This window comes from Brachyhypopomus gauderio, chromosome 10 (assembly GCF_052324685.1).
Source record: "Brachyhypopomus gauderio isolate BG-103 chromosome 10, BGAUD_0.2, whole genome shotgun sequence".
In the NCBI taxonomy this organism is placed as follows: domain Eukaryota; kingdom Metazoa; phylum Chordata; class Actinopteri; order Gymnotiformes; family Hypopomidae; genus Brachyhypopomus; species Brachyhypopomus gauderio.
Window position 1 is genome coordinate 12,345,495 of NC_135220.1, and position 9,890 is coordinate 12,355,384.

The 9,890-nt window shown below is 42.1% G+C and overlaps 3 protein-coding genes across 4 annotated transcripts; all 3 read right to left on the reverse strand.

Moving 5' to 3' along the window:
- Positions 1 to 306: 306 nt before the first annotated feature.
- znhit2 (zinc finger, HIT-type containing 2) lies at positions 307 to 2,594 on the reverse strand. 2 transcript variants are annotated; one of them, XM_077019537.1, is made up of 2 exons: positions 2,513 to 2,594; positions 307 to 2,043 (listed from the first exon to the last, which is right to left on the reverse strand). In XM_077019537.1, the coding sequence occupies exon 2, from the start codon at positions 2,000 to 2,002 to the stop codon at positions 320 to 322; it is 1,683 nt and encodes a 560-aa protein (XP_076875652.1). In that variant the 5' UTR covers positions 2,003 to 2,043; positions 2,513 to 2,594; the 3' UTR covers positions 307 to 319. The 2 variants fall into 2 exon arrangements, with proteins under 2 accessions (XP_076875652.1, XP_076875653.1); XM_077019538.1 differs by lacking the exon at positions 2,513 to 2,594 and having other exon boundaries at positions 307 to 1,736; positions 1,858 to 1,996.
- A 137-nt stretch (positions 2,595 to 2,731) lies between these two features.
- mrpl49 (mitochondrial ribosomal protein L49) lies at positions 2,732 to 4,193 on the reverse strand. Its single transcript, XM_077019540.1, has 4 exons — positions 3,864 to 4,193; positions 3,520 to 3,667; positions 3,168 to 3,292; positions 2,732 to 3,024 (listed from the first exon to the last, which is right to left on the reverse strand). Exons 1-4 carry the CDS (start codon positions 3,969 to 3,971, stop codon positions 2,878 to 2,880), a joined length of 528 nt encoding a protein of 175 aa, XP_076875655.1. The 5' UTR covers positions 3,972 to 4,193; the 3' UTR covers positions 2,732 to 2,877.
- A 2,474-nt stretch (positions 4,194 to 6,667) lies between these two features.
- Positions 6,668 to 7,592, reverse strand: uqcc3 (ubiquinol-cytochrome c reductase complex assembly factor 3). Its single transcript, XM_077018306.1, has 2 exons — positions 7,360 to 7,592; positions 6,668 to 7,049 (listed from the first exon to the last, which is right to left on the reverse strand). Exons 1-2 carry the CDS (start codon positions 7,477 to 7,479, stop codon positions 6,921 to 6,923), a joined length of 249 nt encoding a protein of 82 aa, XP_076874421.1. The 5' UTR covers positions 7,480 to 7,592; the 3' UTR covers positions 6,668 to 6,920.
- Positions 7,593 to 9,890: the final 2,298 nt, after the last annotated feature.

Below are 9,890 nucleotides of genomic sequence, written 5' to 3' on the forward strand. Positions count from 1 at the left end.
TACAACTGGCATTCTGTCTGTACACCTATGAGCTGATGGAGTATACTTCACCGCTCCTGGAGCTAACGTTAGGTACTGATAGCCTTGGTTATCTGGATCAGGTCTAGTAGGACTGCATGGCTCTAGCTCTCCAGAAACAGTGTGAGCACTTCAATGATGCATACAATATCTGAAGCAAAATATATACAGGTTATTTTTAAAAACATATATTTCACTACTTGTGATAAGAAATGTACAGTTGTAATCTTTGTTACTGATATTAAATATGATCAAATAGAACTGCACAGAAATCCATAGTTTAATTATAACACTTCTAATATTACTTAATCTCCTCTATCAACATTTTTCTCCCCCCCATTTCTCTCTTTTCTTTCTCTACTGTGACCCTTTCTTCACTTCTCCTGCAGTATTCTGCCCATGTATAGCCTGCCAAGCTCCTCAGAACAACTGAGTTTTCCTTTACCCAGGACTGAAGAAACGTGCACTTCTTTACTGACATGAAACACTTCCGTCTCCATTCTTTCTCTTCTTTAGGAACCAAAGCTTTGGCTCTTCCAAGAGCTTCCTGTAAGTGAGACAAGGCAGCCAGGGTGTAGCCTGTAGGATCCTCTCTGCTCTCTCCAGTAAGGATATGTGCCACAGCTCCCACAGCCCTGGTGGCTGCATCAGGGTCTTCTCGGTCAGCGTATGCACCTGCTGCGACAGTCATAACCCCAGCTTCCAGGGCCTCTGGGAGAGAGTTAAAAACTCTTCCAGAGCCCAGACCCTCAGAGACGACTAACACAGCGCGGCAGAACTCCTGCATCTGCTCGGGTTCTGAGATGTCCCCATTAAAGAGACACAGAGAGAAGGTATATCCATACAGCGTGTTGATGAGGCTAAACTGTACTAAAGGGGATGGGTTTGCAGAGAGTGTCTGAAGTGGAGGGATCTTGGCACTGATGGGTGGCGCAGTAGGTCTGGACCCATTTTCATTTCTCTTGTTCATTTGTGATGGTTCCTTCTGTTTTTGAAGTCCTACTTTTCCTCTTGTCTGAGCTTCAGTGGTTTGTGTTTGCTGCATTACACTTTTTTCATTCTGTATTTCTTCACCAGCTTCCATATTTTCACAAGTCATGGTCTGCATCATGTTTTCTTGATCATGATGTTCTTCTGACTGCAATTCCTCAATTAGTGCTTTAGTATCTCGTGTATGCCTTTCCCACCATGGGCTCCACAGTGGTACCAGCTCTCCAATGACTCCTCCCTTAATGAGCTCCTCAAACTTCTCCTTGTGCTTAGACGGCAACAGAGACCACAGTTCATCTTCACTTAGAGAGTCAATATTCAGTCTTGACAGCTTCAGTGCTAGATCTTCTTCCTCATCTTCTCCAGGGCCGAGACCTTCTTCGATCTGTTGGAGTCTATGCAGGATCTCATTTATCTCTTCACTTTGTTCCTCTCCGCTTGCTTGAATTTCAGCCAATCTGGACAACAGTTCCAACACCTGGACATCCTGTCCTGTAGCCTGTCCCCCACTTTCCTCAAGCAGGTCTTTCAGCTCACTGTCCATCCCTCCTCCGTCAGCACTCCGTCTCAGCCTCAGCAAAATGTCCTGCATCTTGGTCCTGCCCTCCTTTTCTGACACACCCTGATATTTCAGCTCCTGAGACACACATTCCTTATAGAACTCCTCTGAACATGCAGAGTGAGATGGACTTCGATAGCAGCTCAGTCCACAGTAGGGCATGTTGCATCTAGGACAAGTATAGCATGAGGGTTTAGATAAGCAAAGGCCACATGCTTTGACAGATGATTCTACAGATCCACTTCTGCTGTCTTTCTCACTAGCTGGAGTAATTAAAGTATCAGAAACACCTCTTGTAGGAAGTGATATTCCATCTTTTGTGGTGGGTTCGGGTTCAGGGTCTATCCAGTCACTCTGTTGGACTTCCTGTGGTGCAATGTCCATCAGTAATGTCCGCACACACTCAGGAATCCTTCGTCTAACCACGCGGTCCATTGTAAGCTTATCCTATATGAAAAATGAGGTAAATTCCTTCCCTGCAGACAAGATGTATAAGGATGTCAAGAGCTTGTAGATTTTTCAAAGATGTGTTTGCATCCCTGACATAATTTACAAATCACCAACACACTAGCCACTTGTAAATGTTAACCTGGTTATGTCCAATAGCTCAAACATCTAGCTGCCAGTTACTCTAGCCTAGGGTGTCCATTTAAATAACCCCTAAAAGAATGACAGATGATATATTGGGATACATTAAAGCACAAATAACGTAATCCTAGGAAGCTAGCCAACAGCGCTGGCTATATTGTTCTAGAAGTCTGCAATACTGAACGTCGGTCTGGTCTCAAATATATAAACAAAATCTACAACGATCTAGTTAGTTAGATAATTCACTCCATAATAATGTTTCCATTAGTGAATGCAAGAAACGCATGCTTTGTTCTTAATGATTTTTTTAACATATACTCTTGTGCATTTAATATTGTTGTATGATTTTGTACTTACGAGTCAGATTAGAGATCATGTTGGAGAGCGCTGCGTTATTGGTCGCAGGCTGATGACGCAATGACGCTACGACCATCTGCGCAGACTCGTCAGCAATTATTGTGTAGGGGCATGTAGTTTTAATACGCAGACAATCAAATGCGTCAGAAAAATGTTAGTCCAATATAAAAATATTCGGTCATACCGTATGAGTGGACAAATAAAAAGTCGTACATTAAACGCAGCGACTGAATCTTTATTTGTTTCAGTTCTTCATATTGCATCAAAACATTCATATTTACATTTTAGCAATACACAAATCTGATCCAGAGTGTAAAATAGTTTTCGCTAATTACAGCAGCACTTTCGCCATTCTATAACCTTGTTTAGAAACCTTGTTTCAGTAACCACTCTTTCAGCTCCTTGTCAAACTGGCCTTTAATGCGAATGGTCCCAGTAATTTCATTAACTTGAGTTGGTGGCTCTTTGCCTGTGAGTTTCTGCAGATGCTCCTTTACATCCTTATCCAAGGCCTGGAAAACAAACGACTCTAATCAACAAGTCACCTTAATAACAAGTAGGTCAGACTATGACACCACATATATGGTTACACACAGCTGTGTTGGTCGTGTTTATTTGGATTACTGTTGGAACAGAATTGTCGTTGTAAACACACCCAAATGTCTCCTTCCACCTTGCGGAGAAGGGTGATCATTTGGTTGCCGTGCTTGATGTCGGAATAAACAGGGACGTTGTGCATTCTGGACCGCCGGATCATGTATGGAAGGGAAGGAGGAGTCTCTGAATAAAGACACACGCACAGAAAGACATGTGTCAAAGACATGCATGAATCAGACTAAAATATCACGTTTTTAACATTTTTGTACACATTTAGACACCAAAACGAATCAGAAGATCCATCTACTGTCTTGACACTTACGTTGTTATTGTTGTTTAACTTTACATCATGTAATAAAGAAAACACACAACGTCAAACTGGTAATTTAACCAAGATGAGCAGTACTTACCCGGTGGTGGGATCCATCCTGACGGGGCAGCGTGGTCATGTTTAGATGGAGTGGGTACGCGTGTTGGAGGAATCAACCTCTCTACAAACCTGTACTCCTCGCTAGACTCCACTATCGCTGGTCTTTCTCCAGCTGTGCTGTTCTCTGCCTAAGAAAGCAACACAAACAACAAATAAAAGATACAGGAGACATCAACTAACATTTTGGGTTATGGTAACATCAGCTTCTGTCCTCTCTACAACTTGAAATGAAGCTACGACGCGTTAGCTAGACATAATCGGATCATTCACATACATACACGTGCCAAAAAACGTCTTATACAAAATATGGGATACAAAACCTACTCGTAAACATGTTCCAATGGTGGATATACGTCTAGATACATTGACAACTCTGTGGGAAACCCACACACTGCGGATGCCTGTTAACATGTTTCTGGTGGACGCGGCCATTCTCCCCCTCCCCCCGCCACGAAGGGCGAACCTAACCACGTGACCTCGTTGCTTCAATTCATTTATTCGATGTTTTTCACCGTAATAAAGGTTAGTAGCTCAAAATCGGTTTTTGTAATATTTATACTGAACTAAAACCTTCACGCAAAAAAAATTGCTGGTTAAAGCGAGCTTTAGGACGCGTCTAGGACACGCATGCGCAGAAAGGTAACGTCTATCGCGCACCGGTGTAGTTGAAGATCAAATAAGAAAGGCTGATGACAACTGTATGTTGTAGACTACATATACTCCCTGGAAATATCACATTGTTTAATATACTGGTTACAAACAGCAGCAGGGGGAACCAGATAGTAACTCTTAAATGATCAGTTAGCGTTTAGCTTCCCAGCTCAATCACAAAAGCTAAGGATCAGGTGATGAAATCCAGCTGTACACGCGATCCCCGATACTTTGCTCACATAATGCAGTTATTTCTTTCTGCGCAGTTTGCGGTTCATTGATCAGAGACTACCACCCGCGGATAATCCATCAAATGTTTTATTTGTTAATTTTAGTTTCATATGTCCTACATGTTTCATTATGTATTTACTAGACGTGCTTTCCCCGATCTGTAGGTTTTAGAGGAACTGACTTGAGATCAGATCATTTCACTGTGCAGGGTTCCGTCCGACGAACTAACGTGCCAGTCTGAGATGGAAATCTTCAGTAATCTTTTCAGAACTGTTGAGACGTCATCTAGATTCCTGGGAGTCAAAGGCTGGACTTAAAAAAACATGTCTTAAAAAGTAAACAAACAAAACAACAAAAAAACCTGCACGTACATTTTGACAGGTTCACCATAGATGACCTATGCAGGAGTCGTTTCTTTGTCAGCATTCAAACATTGGACATGAAAAAGGAATTAAATACCAATTCCTTATTTGCTGTTTAAAATCATGGTCCTGTGGAAGGGAACTGGTCTTGTGACCGGAGGGTCGTGGGTTCGATTCCCAGGCCTGAGGCCATGACTGAAGTGCCCTTGAGCAAGGCACTTAACCCTTACTGCTCCCCGGGCGCCGGGCTAGGGCTGCGCACCGCTCTGGGCATGTGTGCACCACAGCCCCCTAGTAATCACTAGTGTGTGTTTGTGTTCTAATTGCACAGATGGGTAAATGCGGAGGACAAATTTCGATTGGGGTGTAAATTCACAATTGACAAATATGGCACATTTAATTTCGTTTAAATCATTTCATTTTGATTTAAACTTCCGTTAAAGCATAACAACTGTCACTCTGTTGACAGTGTTTTTAAGTTTTACTTTAATTTCTCTTAATTGGCTGCATTTTGTGATTTTAACACTTGTGTATTGCGTTTAATGATACAAGCACATGCTCATAATGCAAAGATTGTGTAAAATGTGTTTTAATACATAGGTATCACTGTTTAATATTGTTTCCATTATTCGTGTGATCACATATTTTATGTTTTCTTTTCAAATTTTCCAACTGGATCTACTACAACTACAACGGCCCAGGAAGCCAGACCTGTAAAGAAATGACACGTGTCACTCATCAGATCCTGAATCGCCAATAATCACATTTATTGCTATTAATGGGGAAACAGCAGACCTGCAGCAAACGCGATCTGAGCGACTGTACCCATGGATGTTGGCCCACCGAGGCGCATTCGTTTACGGGCGGCCAGGAACACGTAACCTGCTGATAACATGAGCCCGCTGCCGGAGAGAAGACGACAACTCCAGCAGTCTCCAAAAAGTGGCTTGACGGCCACGCCGGAGCTCGACGACGGTGTCTGCTGGGATGATGGTGCTGACATTGGGTAGCACAACCGTCTTCTTCTTGCTAGATAGGCTATATATGTAATACCAGCGAGAGTCTAGGCAGCGTTTTGTTTAGCCTTTACTGAAAACTGTCGTCCACACTGCGAAACAATATTTTCTTTAAAGCAAATTATATATATATATATATATATATATAAAAACATTTGCGTTTTTAAAACAGGCTTAACACGGATTTTTATTTGTGACTCCACTGACCTTTCAAACAGGAAGTAATTAACGTTTGTGTGTTGTGTGGAGCTTTTAAAATGTCAGCAGTGCGCACTTAATGCGCACAACGTCTGTCCACACATTTCGTGGCTTTACTCGGCGCTACCCAAAGTAATTATAAATGGAAGCGTTTAATTAAAAGAAACAAGATAAGCGGTTTGCCTTGGATTGACACAGTATACTTATATTATCATATAAATGACTTATTTTTGCAACCCATAAGTTTAAGGCAGGTCCTTGTTTCCATCCTCCCTTTACCCAAGTCAACTGTGACAACCACTTACATAAATCATTTAATTACTACAAGGGATTACAAAATCCCGTATTTGAGATCCAGATTGGAAAGTTATAGTTATAGCTACACCTCTTTCTATTTTTTATATACATCCAACTTTCACGCATACCACCTAAATGTCGCCTGCTTTGGCGACCAATCGGTATTTTTAGCCCATTTCCCCCATTGGTTTTCACTGCAAGCCAGCGTGAAGAAAGTTTAAATGAACTCATTTGTTGATGCAACTTTGAGAGTAAGGAACAGATCACATTTGAAACGGCTTTGCAAGGGAATATTGGACAAAAGCACTTTGAGTTGCATGCATGTATGAAAAGATTATCACGAATTTTAGATAAGAGATTGAGTTTTACAAAGTAACATTCAATATTTTATTTGCATTTGTTAAGCAAATTTCTCTCGATACAAAGTTAAATTAACAGTGTTTAATTACAGTAATGACTGATTCGTATCTCCGTCATCGTCTTCACAACCAAGTTTCATGGCCTTTACCCTGATCCGACATTCAAGTCTTGATATATTTATTGTTTATTTACAGAGTCCTTTCATTTAAATCCACCACTTTGCATATCGGCTTTTACCAAACCGCCAGTCCCACCTCCTGTCAATCCTATTTCTGTCCCCCTACACGTCGTGCAATATTCTCGTTGGTCTCCGCAGCCTCCTTCAGGATCTGCAGCATGAGCGCGTTCTTCTTCCTGTTCTCGTCCATCCGAACCACGTTGGACTCGGGCATTTGCTGCGGGATTAAACACAGAGGCAAGGAAGTAAACAGCACAATTTAGCACGATATACAAGACATATTGTGCAGTAGACCTAAACCAGGTCGTGGACGAGTTCATTCAGGAGTCTTCTAGCAAAATAATAAGACGATGGAGCTAGTGGAAACACTGTTTTCATGGAAGACTGCCCAAGACTAACAGTGATATTCACCCTGATCATTTTGGAGTTGAGGTCATATGCAGTGAAATATCTGTAGCTTGTAATGTACACAAACTACTGACTGTTTTCTCAATACTCAGCACCAGAACTTTGGCATGTATCGGTACCTTAAGTAGTTCATTTCTGTTTTTTTCGTCTTCAGGTGAAATCATTGACCACAATCCAAACCCACTGGCAAGCGCTGCCACCATTCCCACAGAGGAAATGATGATCCGTAAACGGCTCATGACATTAATATCCTCTTGTGTTGACCTCAATCTGCCCACTCAACAGCTACACCGACTCGCTGAACCTCGCCTGCTAAACGCACCGCCATGGTGCAATGCATTATGGGAGCCCCGGATTCATTTTTAATAACGAACGTGTCCTCAAGAGGGCGCGATTGTCATTATATACACATTCCAGTTTTGTAACGCGTCTGTTGTACTTTACTATAATGGTGGAAGCCTCAGTCTCAGTTTTGCTGAAGGTCTCAGCAAATCTCCCAGTCTCATTTGACGTAAAAAATGAATTTTCAACCACAGACAGAAAACGTAGCAGTAAACAAAGTAGCACAACTTCCCAAACCACTCACCACCAGATGGCACTATAGCTCTATTGTTATAGCCTTATCTGGATCTCACCTGTGTGTGTGTGTGTGTGTGTGTGTGTGTGTGTGTGTGTGTGTGTGTGTGTGTGTGTGTGTGTGTGTGTGTGAGACTGACTGACTGACTGAGCGAGTGTGTGTGTCTGTGAGTCAAAACTGGACTGCGTGGGTGTAAAAGCAGTAAGTACTGATAACATGGCCTCTTTTCAACCTACAAAAACGGAAGAGAACCACACCAGTATTTCACTTGTTCATTCCAATTCAAAATCCTCCTTTTAAAAATGCCCAAGTTTGATTACTAACCACAATTAACACATTTAAAAGCTTCCCCAGCAGCAACCTGCAGCAAAACCATGATGAATATCATGTGTATTGTGTTTTTTCTCCATTTCAACACCTGGAACACACTTCTTGCGTTAACAGAGTAGCTCAAAGCGCTTCAGTCAGACACCATATCTTTTCCATAAGACCACCACAATCCCACAGCTTTCTCCCCATTCTCTTTCATCAAGGCTGCTTGGAAATGTCAGCCTTCTGTTACTGAGGAAGCAGGTTGTGTTGTATGCACTACTGCTCAAATCTTTCATTGTTTCTTGCCTCCCCCTTCCTGTTTTGAATCCCTCAGTCCATAATGTCACCTCTTTTCTCACCCCCTCCTTCTCTTTTTGCTTGCTACAGTAGCACTCACAGATGCCCAATTCTGTTGCCATGACACCCATTTTTTTTCCCAGAGGTACAGCGCTGATCATTGGAGGGAGTGTGTGTGTGTGTGTGTCCATACACACGCAAGGGTGTATGTGTGTGATTGAGTGTGTAGTCTGTCAGTGTATGTTTGAATGAACCTGACTGCATGAGTGTGTTGAGACATGCATTATACTGCTGTGTGTACAGATTAGAAGCAGACTCATCTTTCATAATCTGCTCACAGTCGTTTCCTGCCCCTCCGCACCTGTGCGTAAGTGTTAGTGTGATTTTCACAGCGTTCATGTCTATCTGAAATGCTAATTAACATTATGATGCAGTGAGGGGATTGTATGCAGGCTCAGAAATATTTTTCATCCTTCAAAAGCATTGATATTTCTGTCTCTTCTTTTTCACAAACCATTTTGTGGTACTAGGTGGAAATATATGGGGGTGCCTGAGTGTAATTGTATACATTCCTAAGCAAACGGTAAAGCTGAAACGGCCAGATGATTTACACAACTGATCTCATCAGCCAACATTCACCATGTCTGTAAACTTACTCCACCTTTACGTCTCCTTATTACATCTTACTCCACCTTTACGTCTCCTTACTACACCTTACTCCACCTTTACGTCTCCTTACTACACCTTATCAGCACTTAACAGCCTTGCATTACCTAAGGTGTGTTTTAGAGCTGGACCAGAGTTCATGGTAACCAATTTGCTTATAAAAGCAGGTTTAAGTGTTAATTTACAGGCTTAAACACCCTACCCCTAAAACGCTAATCCTCGGACACAGGTACAAGAGACACACAGCGTTGCGTTGTTCCTCTCACATCTCGTAGTTCTACATCTATTTCTCCACCACTTCCTCACCGTTGTGTGGTGTCTATTTTGTCCAGGGTCTGTTGTGACTAGGGTTTGTTATAACTAGGGTCTGTTGTGACTAGGGTCTGTTTTGTCAATTGTCTATTTTGTCCAGGGTCTGTTGTGAATAGGGTTTGTTTTGTCCAGGGTCTGTTTTGCCCTGGGTTTGTTTTGTCCAGGGTCTGTTGTGTGTAGGGTCTGTTTTGTCCAGGGTCTTGTCCAGTCTCTGATTATGGATGTTGTACTGATGTGTGTCCACATTCATAATTCATGATCACTCTTAATGTTCTCTCACTTTTCACCTGATTATGGAAATTACTCTTCCAGCTTTAGGATGTTGGTGCTCTAAATGTTGTCACCAGTTGCCTATGAACCAGGGTTAGACTCTCCTATATGTTAACACTGCCTATGAACCATGGTTAGACTCTCCTATATGTTAACACTGCCTATGAACCAGGGTTAGGGTTAGACTCTCATATATGTTAACACTGCGTATGCTAA